The sequence below is a fragment of the Cetorhinus maximus genome, chromosome 7 (assembly GCF_964194155.1).
Source record: "Cetorhinus maximus chromosome 7, sCetMax3.hap1.1, whole genome shotgun sequence".
Lineage (NCBI taxonomy): Eukaryota > Metazoa > Chordata > Chondrichthyes > Lamniformes > Cetorhinidae > Cetorhinus > Cetorhinus maximus.
The window spans coordinates 86,048,544-86,073,261 of record NC_135885.1 but is presented as its reverse complement, the minus strand read 5'-3'; the positions used below and the strand labels follow the sequence as shown (position 1 = coordinate 86,073,261).

General features: G+C 42.7%; 1 protein-coding gene across 1 annotated transcript in view; it reads right to left on the bottom strand.

Annotated features, from left to right (window-relative positions):
• The window catches only part of arhgap42a (Rho GTPase activating protein 42a), a 480,518-nt gene that overhangs the window by 130,718 nt on the left and 325,082 nt on the right, over window positions 1-24,718 (bottom strand). The window contains exons 8-10 of the mRNA XM_078545811.1: window positions 23,459-23,588; window positions 11,887-11,987; window positions 10,327-10,433 (exon numbers count right to left, since the gene is read on the bottom strand). Coding sequence (XP_078401937.1) covers window positions 10,327-10,433; window positions 11,887-11,987; window positions 23,459-23,588 — 338 coding nt within the window. The remainder of the gene's footprint in view (window positions 1-10,326; window positions 10,434-11,886; window positions 11,988-23,458; window positions 23,589-24,718) is intronic.

Sequence of the window (24,718 nt, the reverse complement as noted above, 5' to 3'; positions counted from 1 at the left end):
CAGGAGACAGACAGTCACACCACTTAGGTTAGGGTCTTCTGGTTTGATCAGCGGTCAGGGACAGGAGGGTATGACTGTGAGTGAGGCAGGTAAGGGGACCCAAAGGGCAGAAGTGTGACCCTCTGCAATTGTCCAATAGGTCTGAGGTTCTCTCAGCTTATTTGGATGAGAGTAGGGGCTACAGGGTGGATGAGCAAGGTACAGGAAACCATTCAAGTGGGGGGAGCATAAAGGAACGTAGTGGTTGTAGGGGACAATATAATGAGAGGGATTGACACTGTTCTCTGTAGCAAAGAGCGAGAGTCCAGATGGCTGTGTTGCCAGCCTGGTGCCAGGGTTCAGGACATCTGCTCAGAACTGGAGAAGCACCTACAGTGGGAGGGGAAGGATCTCGTGGTCATGGAAAATGTAGGTACCAATGACATTGGCAGGATGAGGAAGGAGGCTCTGCACAGTCAGTATAAGGAGCTAGACACCAAATTAAGAAACAGAGCCTCAATGCTAATAATTTCTGGATTATTACCTGAGCCACATGCAAATTGGCATAGGACAAATAAAATTAGAGAAATGAATGTGTGTCTCAAACAGCGAGGGTGGGAGAAGTGGGTTCCGGTTCCTGGGGCACTGGCACCAGTATTGGGGAAAGTGGGATCTGTACTGTTGGGCCGGTCTACACCCAAACTGTGCTGGGGCTGGTGCCCTCACAAGCCTCATAACTAGGGAAGTAGAGAGAGAGAGTTTTAAACTGAATAGTAGGGGCAGGGGGTCAAATTTGAGAAGATGTGGTAAACCAAAGAGTAAAGACAAGGCAAGAGAGAAAGGTATTAATATGGGAAAGGATAAACAGACCGTGACAGGAAGGGATGAACAGTACAATTCTAAGAGTAAATCAACAGATAAGGCTAGATGCTGTAAAAATAATGAAAGGACAAAAGTAAGACTCTGTATCTCAATGCATGTAGCACTCAAAACAAAACAGATGAACTGATACTTATTTCTATTTGTGCTAAGTACAATCTGATAGCCACTACAGAGACGTGGCTACAGGGTGACAGATTGAGACCTAAATATTGAAGGATATGTGACATTTAGGAAGGACAAGAAGTTAGGAAAAGCTGGAGGGGTGGCTCTGTTAATTAATGATGGTATTAGCACATTAGAGAGGGGTGACCTGAGTTCAGGAAACCAGGATGTAGAGGCTGTATGGGCTGAGGTCAGAAGTGATAAAGGCAAGAAGTCACTTGTGGGAGTAGTGTACAGGCCCCCTAATTGTAAATCCACGGTAAAACAGAGTATAAAAGAAGAGATAATTGGAGCTTGTCAGAAAGACACAGCAACTATCATGGGGGACTTTAATCTACATATAGACTGGGTAAATCAGATGGGCAAAGGTAGCACAGATGAGTTCACAGAATGTTTTTGGGATAGTTTCTTAGAACAGCATATTCTGCAGCCTACCATACAACAGGCTATACCAGACCTCGTATTGAGCATCAAGCTAGGATTAATTGATAACCTCATAGTGGAGTCACCCCTAGGTAGCAGTGATCATAATATGATCGAATTTTACATTCATTTTGAGGGAGAAACGAGTGCATACAAGACTAGTATTTTAAACTTAAATAAGTGCAATTATGAGAGCATGAAAGCAGAGCTAACTAAAGTGAGCTGGCATATGAGGTTAAGGGATAGGTCAATGCAGGTTCAGTGGCAGATATTTAAAGGGATATTTCAGAATACACAGAATATATTAATTCCAATGGGAAAGAAAAATTCAAAGGGGAGGGCCCATCATCCGTGATTAATTAAAAAAAGTTAAAGACAATATCAAACTTAAAGAAAAAACACAATTATGCAAAGACAGGTGGTAGGTCAGAAAATTAGAAAGAATATAAAGAACAGCAAAGGACCAAAAGATCAAGGAGGAGGAAAAAGTTAAAGGAGGAGGAAAAAGTTAGAGTACGAGAGAAAGACAGCTAGTAATATGAAGACAGATAGTAAGAGTTTCTTTAGATATTTAAATAAGAGTTAACAAAGTGAGCGGTGGTCCTATAGAAAGTACGTCTGGGAAATTGATAATGGAAAGTCGGGAGATGGCGGATGAATTAAACAGATGTTTTGCTTCGGTCTTCACTACAGAGGATACAAGTAACATCCCAGAAATAGCTCTAAATCAGGAAATGGAAGGGAGGGAGGAACTCGGGAAATTTACAATCACCAGGGAAGTTGTATTGAGCAAATTGTTGGACTGCAGGCTGCCAAAACCCCAGGCCTAGATGGACTTCACCCTAAGGTCTTGAAAGAAGTGGCTAGTCAGATAGTTGATGCATTAGTTTTAATTTTACAAAATTCCCCAGATTCAGGGAAGGTTCCATTAGATCGGAAAATAGCAAATGTAACTCCTTCATTCAAAAAGGGAGGGAAACAGAAAACAGGAAACCACAGGCCAGTTAGCCTAACATCGGTCATAAGGAAAATGTTAGAAACTATTATTAAAGAAGTTATAGCAGGAAACTTAGAAAAATTCAAGGCAATCAGGCGGAGTCAACATGGTTTTGTGAAAGGGAAATCATGTTTAACCAATTTATTGGCGTTCTTTGAAGGAGTCACATGTGCTGTTGACAAAGGGGAACCGGTACTTAGGTTTCCTGAATGCATTTGATAAAGTGCCACATCAAAGGTTATTGTGGAAAACAAAAACTCATGGTATAGGGGGTAACATATTGGCATGGACAGAAGATTGGCTAGCTTACAGGAAGCAGAGAGTTGGCATAAATGGATCTTTTTCTGGTTGGTAGGATGTGATGAATGGTGTGCCACAGGGATCAGTGTTGGGGCCTCAACTTTTTTACAATTTATATAAATAACTTGGATGACGGGACCGAAGGAATGGTTGCTAAATTTGTTGACTACACAAAGATAGGTAGGAAAGTTAATTGTGAAGAGAACATAAGCAAACTACAAGGGGACATAGATAGGTTAAGTGATTGGGCAAGGATCTGGCAAATGGAGTATAATGTGGGCAAATGTAAAATTGTTCATTTTGGCCGGAAGAATAAAAAGGCATATTATCTAAATGGTGAGAGATGGCAGAGCTCTGAGATTCAGATGGATCTGGGTGTCCTAGTGCATGAATCACAAAAGGCTCGTATGCACATACAGCAAGTAATTAGGAAAGCAAATAGAATATTATCATTTATTGAGAGGGGAATTAATTACAAAAGTATGGAGGTTATACTTCAGTTGTACAGGGCACTGGTGATACCACATCTGGAGTGTTGTGTACAGTACTGGTCTCCTTACTTGAGGAAAGATGTAAATGCGTTAGCAGTTCAGAGAAGGTTCACTAGACTAATACCAGGAATGGATGGGTTGTCTTATGAGGAAAGGTTGGACAGGTTAAGTTTGTATCCACTGGAATTTAGAAGAGTAAGAGGTGATTTGATTGAAACCTTTAAGGTCCTGAGGGGTCTTGACAGGGTGGATGGGGAGAGGATTCTTCCTCTTGTGAGAGAATCTAGAACTAGAGATCACTGTTTAAAAATAAGGGGTCACTCATTTAAGACAGAGATGAGGAGAATATTTTTCTCTCACAGGGCCTTTGGAATTCTCTTCCTCAAAAGGCGGTGGAAGCAAAGTCTTTGAATATTTTTAAGGCAGAGCTAGACAGATTCTTGATTAACAAGGGAGTGAAAGGTTATCGGGAGTAGGCAGGAATGTGGGGTTGTGGTTACAATGAGATCAGCCATTTTCTTATTGAATGGCGGAGCAGGCTCGAGGAGCCGAGGGGCCTACTCCTGCTCCTAATTCGTATGTTCATATATAGGATTAAATATGAGAAATTTAGGACAAAGTGCAGGTAAAGATTTTGTCACACAGAGGGTAATGAGGCTGTGGTATGCAATACTTGAGTTAATCACAGAATGGTTACAGCATAGGAGGAGATCATTCAGCTTGTCATGTTCATGCTGGCTCTCTGTAAGTGCTACTCAGCTCGGCCCACTTCACTGCCTTTTCAGCCCTGCAAATTTTCTCTCTTCAGATAATTGCCAGTTCTCTTTTGAAAGCCACAGCTGAATCTGCTTCCATCACACTTTCAGGCAGTGCATTTGAGATCCTAACCACTCACTGCATAAATAAGATTTTCCTCATGCCATCGTTTCTTTTTTTGACGATCACCTTCAGTCAGTGTTCTCTGGTTGTTGGCCCATCTGCCAATGGGAGAAGATTTCCTCCCACTGCCAATTTACTCTGTCTAGGCCCCTTATGATTTTGAACACTTCTATTAAATCTCCTCTCACCCTTCTCTTCCCGAAGGAGAACAGCTCCAGCTTTGCCAAACTATCCTCAGAACTGAAGTCTCTCATCTCCAGAACCATTCTCATAAGTCTTTTCTGCAACTTTTTCAATGCCTTCACATCCTTCCTAAAGTGCGGTGCCCAGAATTGAACATAATACTCCAGTTGAGTCTGAACCAGTGCAATAAAAAGGCTCATCATAACTTCCTTGTTTCTGTATTCCATGCCTCAATTTATAATGCTCAGGATCCCGAATGGCTTATTAACTACTTTCTCAAACTTAACAATTTGTACACATCTACCCCAGGACCCTCTGCTTCTGGACCCTTTATAATTCACCATTTGTGTTATATTGCCTTTCTTTGTTCTTTCCACAGATTGTATCACTTCACACTTCTCTACATTAAAGTTCATCTGTCATGTATTCATCCATTCCACCTGCCTGTCTATATTCTCTTGAAGTTTACCACTACCCTCCTCACAGTTCACAATGCTTCCAAGTTTTGGGTCATCTGCAACTTTGAAATTGTCCCTACACACCCGAGACTGGGTGATTAATTTAGATCAGGGAAGGCAGTGGTTCTAATACCTACCCCTGGGAAATCCTACGCTATACCTTGCTCCAGTCCACTACTGCACTCTGTTTTCGGTCAGTCAGCCCACTTTGTATCCATGCTGCTACTGTCCCTTTTATTCCATGGACTTCAACTTTACTCACAAGCCTGTTATGTGGCACATTATCAAACAACTTTGGAAGTCCACGTGCATCACATAAACCATGTTACCTTCAAAAATGCTCTCTGTAACTTCGTGGAAAAATTCATTCAAATTGGTCAGACACAGTTTGCTCTTAATTAATCCACACCGGTTCAAGTGAGTGTTAACTTTGTTCCAGATGATCATTTCTAAAATCTTTCCCACCACCGAGGTTAAATTAACTAGCTGCAGTTGCTGGACTTATCCTTATGTTTTTTCTGAACAATGGTGAAATTCTCCAGTCCTCTGGCACCACCCCTACATCGAATGAGTATTGGAAGATTATTGCCAGTGCCTCTGCAATTTCCACTGTTTCTTCCCTCAGTGTCATCAGATACATCTCATCAGGTCCTGGTGATTTATCAACTTTAAGTACTGCCAGCCTTTTTGATAACTCTTCATCAATTATTACCTCGTCCAGTGTTTTAACTACCTCGTCTTTCACCACAACTTGGCAGCATCTTCATCCTTGATAAAGCCAGATGCAAAATACTCATTTAGTGCGTCAGCCATGCCCCCTGCCTCCATGCGTAAATCCCCATTTTGATCCCTAAATAGTGCTACTCCTGGGGGAAGAATTTTCTCCATCGGGCAGGCCGGTTGGGAGTGGGCGCGGAGCAGATCGCTGCCCACAATCTGCTGCGTGCTGCCATTTTACATGGGCAGGCCAATTAAGGCCCGCCCAGCATGACGCGCTCAGTGCTACCTGTGTGGGCGGGGGGTAGGAGGGAGAGTTGGGAACTGCACTCTTTCACATGAAAGAGTGCAGAAATCTCCCTGAGGCATGGAGCTGCCTCAGGGAGATTAAGTTCAAATTGAAAGTTTTGAATAAAGAAAAATAAAAATTATTTACATATGTACCCTCATGTGACAGTGTCACATGAGCTGGGACATGTTTACAAAAGGTGAATAAATTATAGATTTTAAACCTTCAGGAAACCTCATCCCGCCCGTGGATGAGGTTTCCTGAAAAACGTGAAGGCCGCTTGGGCTCTTCGCCTGCCTGCCAACCTTAAGGTTGGAGGGGCAGTGTTGATAATGAGTTTAATTGGCTTTTTAATGGCCTTAACAGGCCTTTGACAGTTCAGCAGGCACGCAGCTGCCTTCGGCACGTGCCCGCCGAGCGAAAAATCTGAATGACGCACGGTGATGTCAGGACACACACCCGACATCACCACACTTCATTTTACATATCGGTGTGCGGGGCCCACTCCTGCACGCCGACGTGAAAATTATCCCCCTACTATTACAACCCTAATCATGCTGCAATGGAGTGCATGCTTTAAGTTTATAATTAAGAGCAGCTGCCACCAACTGGGTGAAGGTTAGGGATTTATTGCAAAAAACAATTCACAGTGGGTGTTGGGGGTAACAAGAGGAATATGTGCCTTTACTGAGTTTTGGAAATAAACCTAAATTAAGGAGAAGACTGGCTTCAGATTTATCTTTTCCTCAATGTGTGAACAATGAGATTAACATGGTAGCAGAGGATGAACATTGAGCTCTGATGATTGGATGATTCATAGGAAGTTCTGTGTGTCTCTCCTCTGAGAGAAGAAAATAAATATACTAATCCTGGTAACCACAGATACAGGATGACTGAGACCTAATGCAAAATCTCAGGCTTTGGTTATCCAGTGTTATATTTTGGACTCTGAACCATATGAGCAATGGAAAAATGTGGAAATGTGGACATGGGTTTCTTTGTTATCTCGGAGGAAGTAAGGTATGGCTTTGGTTTTGTCATTAACAGAAAAAAGTATGATTAGCAGTAAAGTATTTTTGGAACTGGATGTGGCTGACTTAGTTACTGAAGAGGGATTAACCTTTCAATTGCAATTTTTGGATAGGTTTTACAAGAAAGATGATTAGTTGGAAGCATGTGGTTGACTTTTGTTAAATTTAAGAAGACAGACAATCAGTCCGTGTAAGAGCATATTATGGACTTTGGTTGGTGGTACAAGAGATTGATGAAGCTTGACCTTAAAATCCTGGCGTTTGTGCTCATATTCAAGTTATTGTGCACAGATTTCACATATTGACAGACTTTTGGTATTGATCAGGGTTCAATTTCATGGAAAAGTCACTCTTAGACCAAATGGTTGGTGCCCTAAAACATTGTTGGGAAAGCAGTCATTTCCAGCTACTTTCCTATCAAATACAGGCAACTCTGCAGTGATGCAAAGAATGAAGGATTCCATGTTTGCTGAATTTTGAGATTGCCAAAATATTAGACAAAGGCGTCTGTTCAAAGATGGGTTGCTGATAGGCGGTCTGAAGATGGCTGATGGATCGAGGCAGTTGTTTCTTACACTTGTTGGAAATGACAACTAGATTTAGCTTATCTATGATGATAAATGGCAAGGACAAACAGGCTGGTGTAGACAAGGGCCGGATTTTCCAGTCCTGTCTGCTGTAGGATCAGAAATTTCCACCTGAAGTCGACAGACCTTCTGCTGGTCCATCACATTTTCCATCCCACCCACGACAATTCATGCAGCAGGTGGGGAAAATCCAGGTCAAGGTCATGGAAAAAGTGGATTGGTACTGGACTAGGAACACCAAAGAAATTTTTGATGGAATATGGAAGAGCATTTGCAAATGATGAATTTTGGGACATGTGTGAGAATTTGAATATTATAGTCATGAATACTGTGGCTTAGAGAATGTTCACTTATGTTTTATGTGACAGGAATCATGCAGTAATTGACAAAATCTTAAGTAAGATACTGGCTGACCACCAAATTGCAAGTGGCAAACGGCACTGGCATGAGCAGTACATCCTAAAAATTCTTTGCAAATGATTGGGGGATATAGCCCATATCAATTGGTGTATGGAAGGAATCTGAAGTTGCCTTCAGTGCTGTCGGATGCTCCCCCACTTCAAAAAAGAACTACCATTAGTTCTATTTTCTCAGTCCACTTGGCAGATGGAGTTTAATGTAGGAAAGTGTGAGGTCATGCACTTTGGTAGGAAGAATCAAAAGGCAGAGTAATTTTGAAATGGAGAGAGACTCCAAAAAAATTCAACACAGAGGGATCTGGGTGTTCTTGTGCATGAAACACAAAAAGTTAGCATGCAGGTGGAATTTTGGCCTGTATTGCTAGCGGGTTGGAGTTTAAAAAAAAGTTTTGTTACAACTGTACAGGGTGTTAGTGAGGCTGTACCTGGAGTACTGTGTACAGTTTTGGTCCCCGTATTTAAGAAAGGATATACTGGCATTGAAGGCAGTTCAAAAGAGACTCACTAGGCTGATTCCTGGGATGAAGGGGTTGACTTATCAAGAACGGTTAAACAGGTTAGGCCTCTATTCATTAGAGTTTAGAAGAATGAGGGGTGATCTTATTTGAAATGTACAAGACTCGAGGGGAGAGAAGAGGGGAGAGGAGAGATTCTGAGGGGGCTTGATAGGGTAGATGTTGAGAAGATGTTTCCACTAGTGGGGGTATCTCTAGCTAGAGGACATAGTAACAGAAACAGGACACTTGCTTAAAACTGAGGTGCAAAGGAATTTCTTCTCTCAGAGGGTAGTGAATGTCTGGAATTCTCTACCCCAGAGAGTTGTGGAAGCTAGATCACTGAAATTATTTAAAGAGGATGTAGATAGGTTTTTGAAATATCGGGGAATTGAGGGCTATGAGGAGCTGGCTCGAAAGAGGAGTTGAGGCCTGGGGCAGATCAGCCATCATCTTATTGAATGACAGGGCAGGTTTGAGGGGCTAAATAGCCTACTCCTGCTCCTATTTCTTATGTTCTTATTTCTTTTTTCACTACCCATCCAAACTTTTTATAATCGACCTGGTTCTCGCTAGTATTATCAACATGACATTTGTCATACACACCTTTTTACTGCTTCATCTGACTCTTGTCCCTCTCTCTTTCTCTTTTATTATCCAGGGAGCTCTGGCTTAGCTTGTCCTACCTTTCACCCGCATAGGAATGTACCTTAAATATCTTCTCTTTAAAGGCAGCCCATTGTTCAATTACAGTTCTGCCAATAATCTAGATTCCAAATAACCTGGGGCCGGATTCGTTCTCAGACCATTAAAATTGTCTCTCCACCAATTAATTATTTTTACTCTGAATTACTCTTTGTCCTTTTCCAAAGCTAACCTAAACCATATAATACTATGATTACTGTCCCTTAAATGCTTGGGCCTGGATTTTCGTCGTGTTGGGATGACTCGGGAGCCCTTTAAAAATGGTGGGTGGGTCCTGATTCTGGGAAGCCTGACCCCATTACCAGACTTTCTGATTTTTAATGTGCCTTGTAAGGGTCACAAGCCTGCAGCCAGCACTCCCGACCTTGTCGGCTCCCATGTGTGGATAGGCATGTCCTCCTCCTCTGTAATTTCCATGGAGTCAGGCCAGGTTTTTAAAGAGTTGTGGTTCATGGCACCTTAGAGGTGTTATGAGCCATGGTCTGCATAAGGGAACCTTTTGGAAGTTAAGTTCAAAAGGTCTTCCTCATGCTCCCATGCCTGCCTATGCCCCCCACTCACCCCCATGGTCCTTCAAGCCCCCCATGCCATGCCAATCCCATCCACCTCCATGGTCTCTCATACCCCCCCCATGCCAAGCTATGGCACTACAATACCCATTGGTTCTATAAAGTGCATGGTGGGCCAATGAACACTATAGTGATGATTGGATGATTGAAACCTCTTAATTGTGTAAATAAGCATTGGGCAATTGACAGCATAGCTCAGAGAGCAGAACTGTTAATTAAGCAATGTTTCCCCTGGGGCTTGGGTGTTTCTACAGGCTAATGGATTTCCGGGCTCTCAGTCAAGCCTCATTATGTATTATTGGCTGACAACCCAGACATCCATTAGAGTACTAAAACACCTGAGCCCCAGGGAAAACATTGCTTGATTGACATAGCTTGGCATAGGTGGCATGAGGTAGCATGGATGGTGCATGGGGAGTGTGTGGGGAGGTGAGGAACTGTGAGGGGTAAGGGCTAGAAGGCTTCATTTTTTATTGCCGACACCTGCTACCTGCCTCAAAGATGAAAATTCAGGCCTTGATTCACTTGCCCACCTTGTAGAGTCTATTTCAACATTTAAGAATAGGTTAGATAGGTGGTTGAAGGAAAGGTGGATAAAAGGAAGATAAGAATGGGACAGGCACATGCAATAAGAATTACTGCTCATATGCAGGACAAACACCAACATGGACTGCTTGAACTGAAATGTTTGCTTTCATGCAATAAAACTTTATATGTATTGACTTTAATGAGACAGTCCAATCAGTATAAATTTAACTCACCTTTCCATCACTTCAATATCAAAACAGAAGCGCTTATCAATCGAGTCCGTCTTCCTTCGAATGCAAAATTTCAGTTTGAACATTTCTGAAGCTGTTACAAGGCCATTCTATTTAATTACAAATTAATAAATCAAGATATTTTCAGGGTAAATGCAGCATAATTTCAGACCAGCAATTCTAGGACAGATCGATAGAGGTAAATCAATATTTGTGCAGAAAAGGATTATATTGTTCTTGACCTTTCAATACATAACAAATCCCACAATCCTAATTCTGCTGAAAAGGTTTAATACAAACACTTATAATACCAACTACTAATAGTGGAACTAGAAAAGTTAGGGAACCACGAGGCTTCCTTTCCATATCAGTTTTATTACAACAACTTACATTTATATAGCATATTTAACGTAGTAAAATATCTGAAGAAATTTCACAAACATGTTACCAAACAAAATTTGATGCTGAGCCACGTAAGGAGGTTTAAGGACAGGTGACCAAAAGCTTGGTCAAAAAGGTACATTTGAAAGGAGCAACTTAAACGTGGAGAGTGATAGAGAGGCAGGGGTTTAGGGACGGAATTCCAAAGCCATGGACCTAGATAGCTGAAAGCAAGGCCACCAGCCATGGGGTGATGAAATTTAGCGATGCGCAAGAGCCCTGAATCGGAAGAGCGCCCTGACCTTGAAGGGTTGTTGGGTTGGTGGGAGGCCAGTTAGGAGAGCATTGGAATAATCGGTCGAGAGATATCAAAGGCATGGAGGAAGGTTTCAGATGAACTGAGGCAAGGGTAGGGACAATGATTCTATGGAAGTGAAAGTTGGTGCTCTTGGTAATGGAGAACATATGGGGCCAGAAGTTCAGTTCAGGGTCAAATAAGATGCCAAGGCTACAAATGATCTGGTTGAGTCTTAAGACAGTGACCAAGGAGATGGATCAATTTTGGTGGCTAGAGAACAGATTTTGTGGCAGGGATCAAAGACACTAGCTTTGGTCTTGTCCATATTTAACTAGTAAAGCTTCTGTTGATCAAATATTAGATTTGGGACAAGCAGCATGACAGATCAGAAGCTGAGAGAGAAAGTCATGAGATATAGCAAGGTGCTGTCAGCACACATCTTAAATATGCTGTGTTTTCAGCAGATGTTGCCGAAGCATAGCATTTGGATGAGAAATAAGGGGAGGCCAAGGGTAGATCCTTGATGGACTCCAGAGGTAAGGGTGCAGGTGTATGAAGGCAAGCCATTGCAGGTGACGCTGGTTACAACTGGATAGATAGGGCGAGGGTAGTTCTACCCAGCTGGACAAAGGAGGAGTCAATAGTGGAATTAATCACATCAAAGCTCACGGATGGGTTGGGAAGGATGAGGACGGATATGACTACTATGATGCATAAGATATAAACTGTGCCTTTCAAAAGCGCCATTTCAGTGCAATGGCAGTGTGGAAACCTGATTAGAGACAAGCATGGCATTGCAAGAAAGATTGGCACAAATTATGTTTTGATAATAAGAAAAAAAGTCAATTTTTCATAATTCATACTGGATAAAATTTTGAATTTACCAATTTTCCCCCTGACTTTGGTTCACATAAGGTCATTGAAAATGTCTTTGTTGCTTTGTCGTAGGTACAGTAGTGTTTTATCCATGCAAATCCAAGGGGTCCTAAAAAAAGAAAGAACTGCTGGTTAAACAGCTTGCATATAATAGAGCAATGCCAGTAAGAGTATAACTACATCAAAGACTGGATTTTTGCTCCCAGGTCAGGAGTGCAGTCAGGACATTTCCCAACTTTGCAAACCCAATCCAGGAGAAATGCCTGGGTTTTTGTTCCAGGGTGACAGGGTTCTTGGAGAATTCGGCCAGGCAGCCCTGAAACAAGTGGAGGCTGCCGGGTGTGGAGGCGGGCTGAGCCGAAGGCCTACCATTGTGCTCTGGCATTACGTTGAAGTGTTAAAATAAACAATAAAACAGCCCTCCAGCACTCACCCTTACCACCCCTCCACACGTACTCCCCATACCCCATCCATGCCAACACAAGATCCCCATGACCCCTCAAAACCCTCCATGCCCCCTAGCCAGCCATCATTGCCCCTAATATCTTCCATGCCTACCTATACTCTTCTGCCCAGCCCTCATGGCATCTCAATCCATCCATGCTAGCCCATGCCCCTCTGCCCACACCCCATGGCTCTTCATACCCTCCATGCCAACCTATGATCCTCTGCACTTCCCCATGGCCCCTTCATGCCCCTCTGCCCACCCCATGGCCCTTTATGGCCCCTATGCCAAATTAGTACCAACCCATGACCCCCATCACCACCCTTTGCCCTTACACCTACCATGCCAAATCACCCAGTATCCACCATGGGCAGCCCTCCGGAACCATGCTGAGATGAAATAATATAAAGTTCTAAGTGTCCATTGAAGACTTTATTTAAAAAGCACAATTATTAAATAACCCACTTACTCCATTTATGTCCCTTCAACTACATAATCCGTATAAGAACAAATAGTTCACTCAAGTGCACAATTTTATTATTTCATCTTATAAAAACAAGCAATGGAATACACAGTCCCAATTCAGAGTCTATAACTACTTGGAGCTGTCAATCAAATTGTGAAATGGCAGGCACACTACTGTGATAATGGAAGGTTATGAAATCAATCATGCAGCATTAATTCAGTAATGGTAGCCGTCATTGAAATAGGCAGCAATGGGTTTTTTTAAACATGCCAGGCATGTTTTTCAAAGATTTAAAGGGTAGGAGTTTTGAATGCCTTGACAGTTTGACAGCCCCTTTTGACAGTTCATTTTGATACTTTTGACAATTACAATGAACTTGACAGTTAATGAGTTATGCACTTTTTATGCACATTTATGCCTAATTTTAACAATTCCAAAGGGCATTTGACCTCCCTGAAGGTGTCCAAAGGGGGTACCTTAATGCTCCAAAAGGTCCCCCACCTCTCGAAAGGATACCACAAAGTTCAGGCCTGCTCCTACCAGGTCTAACCTGGTAGATATGTTTCACACATCTGCCTCCCCGAAACAGGCATGCGCAAATCCTGACCCAGGCCCATTCCCGACCCCGCAAAAATGGTAGGTGCTGTGTTCAGGGGCAGGACTTCCGAATTTTGGTCTCTTCCACCATTTTCACAATGATGGCGAGACTCTCCGTCATTGTGAAAATCCAAGCCCAAGTCTTTTTTTAAATATAGCTGTTGCTTGAAAACCAAATTGCAAAAAGGGATAACTGTATAAAAGATAAAGGGATAAAGATGAAAGTAATTAGATTTTTATATGCATGTTGTATGCAAAATGGGAATAGCGATTAACCAAGTAATAAGGAACAACCTCTCTACTATAAATTCAAATGTAAAACATTTAAGGTGGTTAAGTAATGAACAAAGGGATTCTTTTCTATTTGGATTCCATAAGCAAAGTCAGGCTCATGGAACTCAACACTGCTACCTATTGATGGTATATTTATAATAGACCTGTAAATGTATACACACCCAAATTGCTCTTCTCCTCACCTATACAGCATTCAACCAACAATCAACTTTCAAAATTCTGGATATTTGTACTCCATTGCAAATTAAGCAGGTTTAGGTACTTACCATTCGCATTTGACAGTTCTCCCAGTCTAGCTGGGACACAGCTGAAGTTGCTGTGGGAAGCAAGGGTGGAGATAGTAGAAGCTCTGACTATAATTTTTCAATCTTGTTTGGATATGGGAGCGGTCTGGGAGAACTGGAGCACTGCAAATATTAGAATACTATTTATAAAGGGCGAGAGGGATAAACCAGGTAACCAAGGCCAGTCAGTCTAATGTCATTGGTGGGAAAACCATGGGCGATCATTGACAAAATTAATTCTTATTTGGCAAACGTGAGTTAATAAGGGACAGCCAACATAGATTCGTTAAAGGCAAATTGTGTCTAAGTAACCTCAAGTTTTTTTATGAAGTGAGAGTGTGTTAAAGGTATTACAGTAGATGGTGTATACATACATACATACAGGTGAGGGGAGAGGGCAGGGGCAAGGGTAAGGTCCAAAATCCAGCGTGATGATTGTGATGCATGATTAACCTGCATCCATTCATTGCTATGCAGGCAACACATAAACTTTAGCAGGGGATCCGGATTTGTGTGAGGGTATCAGCACTTAAAGCTTGCCTGCACAATTTAAAGTCAGCTTGCACCTTTTAAAGAGGTGGCGCATTCTGGCTGCAGCATGTGCTGGAAGTGCTGGGGAAGAATCTTTGAGCAGGAAGAAGAGTCACTAATGGTGCAACAGGACAGAAAGCATGTTCTAAGGTTCTCTGATGCGACACTGGAGGCCTTAGGGTAGTAGGTGGTTTGGAGGAGAGAAGTCCTCTATCCAGAGAGGGACAGGAGGCCCTCCAGACAGTGACAAAGCAATGGGAGCCATTGCTGCCAATGCAAGAAGTCTAGCACCAAAGAAAATAAAAACAGAATTACCTGGAAAAACTCAGCAAGTCTGGCAGCATCGGCGGAGAAGAAATCAGTCAACGTTTCGAGCCCTCATGGCCCTTCAGCAGAACTGAAGCATAGTTTCAACAAGGGAGAAATATAAATTGGTTTAAGGTGGGTGGGGGGGAAGAGACACATTGAGGGTGTGGTGTGAGCAGATAATCAAAAGATGTCAGAGACAAAAGGGTCAAAGAGGTGTTGAAGGTGGCGGTCTTTGTCTGAGAAAAGTGCTAATTAAGAATGCAAGACAGGATATTCAAAGTACAGCTCTAGTGGGGGTGGGGTGGAAGGACTAAAGGTTTTAGTTTTAGATTTAAAAATAATGGAAATAGGTGGGGAAAGAAGAATCTATATAAATTATTGAAAAAAAAGGCGGGTGGGGGGGGAAAAGAAACGGGGTGGGGATGGGGGGAGGGGGGTTTAAGATCTAAAGTTGTTGAATTCAATATTCAGCCCAGAAGGCTGTAAAGTGCCTAGTCGGAAGATGAGGTGCTGTTCCTCCAGTTTGCGTTGGGCTTCACTGGAACAATGCAGCAAGCCAAGGACAGGAACTGTTACAAATCTTTGGAGACCAGTAGTCAGAGGAGCGACCGAAAGAGACCACCCGAAGAGATGTCACAAGACCCAAGATGATGGACAGAGAGACTCCACGAGATGGGTATTGTATGTCTCCAGGGTGGGAAGACCAACACCTGATCCCCGATAGGCGGGTAAGGTGGACAATTTGTACATAAGGGTTAAATGAACCTGTATAGTCTGACATAATGGTGGTGGGTTTTACCTGTTTTACTGTATAGATAGTTGTTACACGGTGTTAATTATAACTATGTTAGCCAATGCTGTTGGGTTAATGTAAAATTAATTAATAAAGGTGGCACTTTCAAATGATGTAATTCAGGGTGGGTCTCCGGACCACTAACCATGTGATCGGCTTCCCAGTTTCATCAATACCTAGGTGACGAACTTCCACGCTTGCCTAAATTTATGTTTGCTTCATACTGAAAATCACGACCAATTTACCAGAGCTCCGCTCCCACCTGAGTCACTGCCCACGGTTGCGGTTTCCTCACTGCCCTTGGATGTGGTTTCCTGGAGTTAAGACACAACGTGGACGAGCCACGTAAACACTCGGATTGGACGCTACAAAAATACAAATCTGTCCTTGGCTTGCTGCATTGTTCCAGTGAAGCCCAACGCAAACTGGAGGAACAGCACCTCATCTTCCGACTAGGCACTTTACAGCCTTCTGGGCTGAATATTGAATTCAACAACTTTAGATCTTAAACCCCCCTCCCCCCATCCCCACCCCGTTTCTTTTCCCCCCCCACCCGCCTTTTTTTTCAATAATTTATATAGATTCTTCTTTCCCCACCTATTTCCATTATTTTTAAATCTAAAACTAAAACCTTTAGTCCTTCCACCCCACCCCCACTAGAGCTGTACTTTGAATATCCTGTCTTGCATTCTTAATTAGCACTTTTCTCAGACAAAGACCGCCACCTTCAACACCTCTTTGACCCTTTTGTCTCTGACATCTTTTGATTATCTGCTCACACCACACCCTCAATGTGTCTCTTCCCCCCCACCCACCTTAAACCAATTTATATTTCTCCCTTGTTGAAACTATGCTTCAGTTCTGCTGAAGGGCCATGAGGGCTCGAAACGTTGACTGATTTCTTCTCCGCCGATGCTGCCAGACTTGCTGAGTTTTTCCAGGTAATTCTGTTTTTATTTTGTTTTGGATTTCCAGCATCCGCAGTAGCTTTTAGCTTTTTGTTTTTATCTAGCACCAAAGACCTGGATTCAGTGCAGGGAGCCATCTCACAACCTCACACAAGTGGTAGGGTCAGTGATGCTGTGTGTGTGTATGCCTGTAATTAAACTAGAGATGATTAGATTGCAAGATTTCAATTATCAAAGAAGTGAAGTGTAAAACAAGCGTTTGAAATGGAGATGAGTAAGCTGGGGTGGGGCCTCAGCAGATACTGTGTGAATGGAATTAGCATTTTTAGATAAGTGGAGAAGTGTTTGATTTTCAAAAGGATATGGAAGATTTTTACAACCGACAAGATAAGTAAGGCAAAGTGATTCATGTTGATTTTTCCCAAAAGTGTTTGCCATAATGAGAACACTAAAGTTTTTTTTATATTCTGGGAAAAGTAACTTCTAAAGACATGTGGAAACGATGGGATTTACAAATCAAAAGGGATAAAATATATTTAAAGAAGGATGGAAGGCTGAGGTGAGGTGTGACCATGTGAGATCTTGAAAGGTGACTATGTGAAACAGACTTGGAGAAAATGCCTCTAGCCACCTTGCAGAAGTTTGCTGTTCCAGTAACCAAAGTTGTGTTAAAAGCCTTTGGAAGTCCATTGTCCAGTGAGTGCTTGTGGGAACATTGCTGGATGACTTTATAAATTTTGAATCTATTTGGACTGTTGCCTTAAAGGGGGTGTGTAGTTAGGAGTCTGGTTAAGTAGACATTTTGGGAACTGCTTTAACTGTGTAACTATAATCTTGTGTGTGTTTAAGTTTGTTCTTCTGTTAATAAATGGTTTAATTTAATCTTTAAAATCTCAAAGGTGGTAATGGGCCCGTTACTTCTGACTTCAGTGCACAAGCCTTCACGTAATAATTACAAATTGCAAAAATTCCGTTGTGATAGCGTGGCCAAATTTCCCTCATAGATTTGGTCAGCCTGGCAAATACCACCTGCCATATCATAACAACTTTGACAGGAACATCACCTGAAAACATTCACCGAAAATACTCACTGACTGAGTTCCTTCTCTTCTGCAGGACAAAGCAACACCAGCTACTCGGTGGATGACATGCTCTGCCATGGAGAAGACAGAGCGGCCACTACTGCCAGAAGTGTGGATGAAACCATAGAAAATGATGGCATATTTTTACCTAATCTAGATTTTCACATCCCAATTTCCCTTCATCCCACAATGCCTTCTGATACATAAGCTGCAGATTGTGTAAGCATGAACTCTAGTTTTCCCCTGCTTCCATCACTGCAATCATGCCCCTCCATTTTTCTCCTTTCAGATACCAAAGAATTGTCACCTAGTCAAAACACCGGTGCAGGAACGTGAAGTCCAGAAGGTACAGGACACATGAAAAAATAAACACTATCACCCAATCTTACACTTGCAGCCACCAGCTCAGGTACTGATATCGCACATACTTTAACAGGTAGTATACAGGCGGAATCTGAATGTGGTGAGTCACCGGCACGATGCCTGCAGCCAGGCCAGGGGAAAGGGTAGTGCAGATGCTGGCTCACGGGAGAACGAGGTCGCACACTAAAATTACTGCAGATAACTCAGATGAGGAAAGATGACAACTTCTATGGAGCAGGTGCAAAAAAAGCTGATGGACCTGTGCACTGAAATAATTGGCGTATTGGCAGCTCTGTCAGAAAGCCTGTCAGAGAACTTGGAGGAGTCTGGCACCAACTTGGTACAGGGCTTTGTGCAGAGCTTGCCCATTCTTTCCATCATGGAATTGGTGACCAATTCTATGACAGCACTTGTGAACTCGACCATGATACAACATCTGATGGCCGATGTCTTTGTTTCCACTGTAGCACAAGCAGATAAGTTCAGCAATCTTTCCTCCTGTAGATTACTAGGATTGCTGAGGTGCTGCACCAGGGGAGGGGCAGTGGTTCCATGGAGCATGAATCTACTGTCCTCTCCCACGATAACAGCATTCATTCTCCCACCATTGCCCCTCTGCTTGTGGCATTGCTGTTGGTCAGGCAGCCAACTTAGGCTGCTGTCACCCAGGTCTAGATGCTGCAGTCCAAAGCTGGACCTTCTAGGCCAGAATCGCTCAAGGGCATCCTGCAAGGTGATCTACAGTTTCCCCTATTGAAACTTAGCAGCCTTCCATCAGCCATATTGTTTTCCTGCTGTCGTAGCATTATATAGGAACATAAGGCCAAGCAAGGGCATCTGCAAGACAGGCACTAACGGAAAATCCAAGGGTAGTTAGTTGACTTTTATATGGGATATTGGACAGCTTGTTGATGAAGTTGGTTTGGAATGGCGGCTGCGGTTGCTTTAAACTTCATAATTGTGGCCAGGGGATGCAGTAGTGGTCAGTGACAGAGATAAGGTAAGGCTGTTGTAGAATGGGATTTGGCGTTGTGTTCAGTGGAACACAGCCCATCAAGAAAGAGGATGTCTCCTCCCTTTCTACTGCTTCTCCTCTTTCTGAGATTCTTGTTGTATCCCTCACCGTAAAGTTGTGCAGGATACAGTAGATCATGACAAATTGGAAGGTGCTCTGGCTAGTAGAGCAGGGTTTCTCCAGAATCATTGTTTGAGCACCCCAATGGTCAGCTCTATGATGTTTCAAGTGGTAGCATGGCTCTCATTATATACATGCTGGCCACGTGTAGTTGGGTTGTGCACCAGAGGCATGAGCCAAGTAGTAAAAAGATAGCTCTCGTTGTCCAGTGGTCACCCCCCCCGGTTTGTTGTGAAGACTCAAATACCAAAGGAACAGCATACTAGCACAGAATAAATGCTTCAATGACTGCTACTAGGATAGCAGGCATTCACCTGCATGATGTGCTGAGCATGGCCATATTCAGGGAGTGGAATTCTTTGTTGGTAATGTACATTTACTCATTCAGATGTAGCGCTTGCAAAACCATGTATGTATCATCAATGGCATTCTGCACCATGGAGAAAGCCCACTACCCTGGCAAAGCAATGTCTGCTTCTCTCTGGTCAGAGAGCACAATGCACTTCTCTCTCTCTCTCTCAGCATAAAGAGGGTCAGTCCCCTCCCTTGAGCAGCAATGGATGGCAAACTGGGAGATGTTACAGATGTTGCCTGTACCAATCTGTAAGAATCCTGATGTGGAGAAGGTCATGGCCATGGTCACATTTATCGCCATTAGCAACACTGTCCTTGCCCGGATCTCAGGTTGCAGATAAGAAAAATGCTCCCAGAAGAACCTAGGTAGATATGGCCTCCTGATGAGAGCTCTCCTCCCTCTCCTCCCCCTCTTCTCTCTCTCTCTCTGAGCAGCCTGTTCTCTTCCATGCTGCTTCTACACAATCTCCCTCTGATGCTGAAGGCCAATAAGGATGGTTACTACAGTACCCATGACTGGGAGCGAGTAGCATCACCAGAACTCTTGAAGTCAGAACCAAAGCTTTCTGGATGTGCAGCACCAAAGTTCATTGGCTTTAAGCAACTCTAGAAAACACCAAGCACTTCTGCTAACTTAGACAGAGGCACTAGAAATTAATTTGCAACTAACATGAGAGTGGCTGACGATCACTTTAAATAGGGCTGTTTTGGAATCCTCCCTGTTGCTTAATACATGTTCAGCTGTGCATGTTTAAGAGTGGAATTACTAGAGTGGCGAAGTTGAAAATGGCAGTGCTGGCCAATATTGCATACTTCCAGCGTAAGGCCATGCTACTGACCTTCCCAAAATGTGCCCAAGTATGCCCACATCCCATGAATGAATAAAAAAAATGGTGCAGATGCCATTTTGAAACTAAAACAGCAACCACAGGCACAAGGGAACCAAATTTTGTGGCCACGGGCTTTCCAAAGATAATGAATAAAATACCATATAGCAGACTTATTTGGAAAATAAAAGTCAATAGGATTAAAGGTACCGTGGTAAGTTGGTAAGTAATTCGCTGAGGGATAGGAGATAGCAAGTAGTGTTGTATGGATGTTTTCAACTGGAAAGAAGTATGCAGAGGGATCCCCCAGGTATCTGTATTACAACCACTGCTTTTATGTATAAATGATCCGAACTTAGGTATAGGGAGCACAATTCTTTTTTAAAATTTATTCTTTCATGGGATGTGGGCATCGCTGGCTAGGCCAGCATTTATCGTCCATCCCTAATTGTCCTTGAAAAGGTGATGCTGAACGAACCTCTTGAACTGCTGCAGTCCATGTGGTGTAGGTACACCCACAGTGCTGTTAGGAAGGGAATTCCAGAATTTTGATCCAGTGACAGAGAAGGAATGGCAATACATTTCCAAGTCATGGTGGTGCGTGCCTTGGAGGGGAACTTGCAGGTAGTGGTGTTCCCAAGCATCTGCCGCTCTTGCCCTTCAAGCTGGTAGAAGTCGAGGGTTTGGAAGGTGCTGTCGAAGGAGCCTTGGTGAGTTGCTGCAATGCATCTTGTTATATGATACACACTGCTGCCACTGTGTGTTGGTGGTGGAGTGGGTGAATGTTTCTTTAAGGTCGTGGATGGGGTGCCAATCAAGCGGGCTGCTTTGTCCTGCATGATGTCGAGCTTCCCGAGTATTGTTGGAGCTGTACTTATCCAGGTAAGTAGAAAACATTCCATCACAGTCCTGACTTGTGCTTTGCAGACGGTGGACCAGCTATGGGGATCCAGGAGGTGAGTTACTCACTGCAGAATTCCCAGCCTCTGACCTGCTCTTGTAACCACAGTATTTATATGGCTGGTCCAGTTTAGATTCTAGTCAATGGTAACGTCTAAGATGTTGATGGTGGGGGATACAGCAATGGTGATCCTATTGTATGTCAAGGGGAGATAATTACATTCTCTCTTGTTGAAGATGGTCATTGCCCGGCACTTGTGTGGCACAAATGTTATTTGCCACTTATCAGCTCAAGCCTTAATGTTGTCCAGGTCTTGCTGTCTATGGACTTGGTGTGCTCTATTACCTGAGGAGTCAAAAATGGTGCTGAACATTATGCAATCATTGGAGAACATCCCCACTTCTCACCGTATAATGGAGGAAAGATCATTGCTGAAACAGCTGAAGAAAGTTTGGCCCAGGACATTGCGCTGAGGAACTCCTGCAGCGATGTCCTGGGACTGAGATGATTGACCTCCGACAACCATAAAAATCTTCCTTTGTGCTAGGTATGACCCCAACCAGTGAAGAGTGTTCCCCCGGATTCCCATTGACTCCAGTTTTGCAAAGGCTCCTTGATGCCACACTTGGTCAAATGCTGCCTTGATGCCAAGGGCAGTCAATCTCACCCCACCTCTGGAGTTCAGATCTTTTGTCCATCTTTGAACTAAAGCTGTAATGAGGTAAGGAGCTGAGTGATCCTGGCAGAACCCAATTTGAGTGTCAGTGGACAGGCTATTGTTGAGTAAGTGTCACTTGATAGCACTGTTGACAAACCCTTCCATCACTTTGCTGATGATGAAGAGTATGGGTGAAAGGGAAGCACTTGGTATAAGGGGGGCATAAAGTGATATGGATGGGCATGGGGAGGGTTTGGAATGTGAGGGGTGGGGGCTGGAAGGCCTTTGTGATTTTTTTCAACTGGAACAATGTCCCAAAGCACTGACATGGGCCTTTAATATAGTCCTGTGCAGGCTGCCTCCAAATTTCCTCCAGTGTTGGGCAACCCAACTGCAGCCTGCACCCACTTATTTTGGGGGGGGGGGGGGGGAGAGAACTAAATTGGAGGCATCTTTCAGAGAGCCTGCACAGGCATGGTAGGGCCAATTGGCCTCCTTCTGTACTGTAAGATTCTATGATTTGATGAATCCAGTCCATCTGTATTTTAGTCCAAATGACCTCAATTGAACAGGTTTAAAAAGAGCTAATCATGTGTCAACCACTTCACTTACAAATTACAGCTTCACATATACCCATTAAAAATTTTTTTGCAAGGACTGATTAGAACTAAGTAGAAAAAGATAGGAAATACATTTTTGTGACCACACGGACTTTACTTTTGCTAAAACTAAATCCCTCCATTTGTTTTGCAGTGTTTATATTGGCAGAGTAGAGGCCAAGGTTATGAGTCCTGTAAATTGACCAGGCTTGTAAACACAATAATAAAATGGTACCTAGTACATTACTTGAACCGGTTTTCATTTGGGGCAAGGAGGTATTTCACAAGCTGTCCTCAATATGATAAGCAATATATCTCACAGTGATCATAGCACCTAATGTGTTAAATAACTCCAAAACTCAATAGCATTGTTAGAATTATGCATGAACTCTATTATATTCTCTTTTTATCACTTTTTTAATTTTACATTCTTAATGAGTTTTGGCACTTATTATTGCAAGGAATTTCAATGCTGAGGTACTTGAACACTTTTCAATCTTAGACACTCATTTGCAGAATAAAGTCTTAATTGGTCAGGTATACAAGTTACAGCCATTAAAAAGATCACTTTAATCTTCTAACTTGCTTGAACTCAAATCCCAGAAAATATGCATAATCTGCCAGTGTAAATATTTCTCCTGATATACTAATAAGCTTTTTGGTCTTTGAGTAAAATCAACAATTTGTGTTGAATTATGAGAAATTCAGTGTTGTGGACACTTACATCCACCTCCCCATCCCACCAACACACCACCTAGGTAGTACTGGGGTGAGACTGCCCAATAGCATCTAATTTATAAATCATTAACTAGCAGACTGAAAAGACAGTTATCGCATAAATCTAAACTGCAATTGATTCAATAACTTAGAAGTGAACAGGTAGTGTGCTACCAGTTATAAGACTTATAGATATTTTAAAAACATAAAGAAATACAATTGAAAGACCTTTAAAAGGCAGCAGGAAGTCTACTACTATATTTTAAAAAGGCAATTGGTAAGAAAATGAGTAACAAGAACAGCTTTTGTGTACTTACGTTTTTCCTGTACATAGAGATATCTCTCCATTGTCCATTGGCCAGGTGGTTTGTAATCCTGAGGGGCTGACTTCATTCTCTGCATCAGTCTTTCCACTTCCTGTCTGGTACTTTCAAAATTGTTTCTGGTCTTGAGATAAAAAATCATAATAGGTTTTATAGCTTAGCAATCAAAAGTGTGATGGAACTTTTTAAATATGGCAAGGCTAACTGGGCTCTCCACTATCTTCTTGAATGTGCACATGTGCAGTTAAGCACAAGAATCTGAAAAATTCTCTTGAAGATTGCTGCTCCTCCATAAGCAAGGCAAAAAACTGTATCTCACCACCTGGATTTCCATTTAAATGTTTTGACAGCGTGAAATTCTGAAATTGTAAGTACGGACTAAACTCACAAGAGGAACTAAGTCAAGTCAAGAATTAAGTTCCAGTCTATGTATCCTTTTTCACATCATAATTACTGCCAAACTATCTCTGTGACATTGCAAATTAACTTCAACAAGTATGGAATCTCAATCCTTTAGTGCCATTTGGCCCATCAAGTCCAGGCCTGCTGTCTGGAGAACAAACCAGTCGGTCCCATTCTCCTGCTCTATCCCTGTAGCACTGCTAATCTATTTCCGTCAAGTGCCCACCCAATTTTCTTTTGAAATTATTTGTTGGTTCTGCTTCCCCCACTGAGTTCCAGGTCATCACCACTTGCTGCGAAAAAACATTCTTCCTTACATCCCGCCTGCATGTCATGCCCAAAATCTTAGATCTGTGTCCCCTAATGCTTGTACCATCAGCTAAGAGATCAATTTTTTCTTGTCCACCTTATCTAAACCTGTCATAATCTTGTACATCTGTATCAAATCGCCCTTCAATCTTCTTTGCTCCAAAGTGAACAACTTCAGCCTCTCCAACCTAACCTTGTAGCTAAAATCCTTCATACCTGGAACTATTTTGGTGACTCCTCTCACCCTCTCAAGGACCATCGCATCTTTTCTAAAGTGTGGTGACCATAACTGGATGCAATACTCTTGCGGCCGAACATAGTTTTCTAAAGGTTCACCGTGACTTGCCTGTTTGTATTCAATAGCTCTATGAATGAAACCCAAGATCCCATTTGCTTTGCCAACTACTCTCTCGATATCTCCTGCCACATTTAAAGATCTACACACATGCACTTCCAGGTCCCTCTCTCCTTGCACACTCTTTAGAACTTTGCCATTAAGTCTATAATTGCCTTTCCCTATCACTTCTCCCAAAATGTATCACT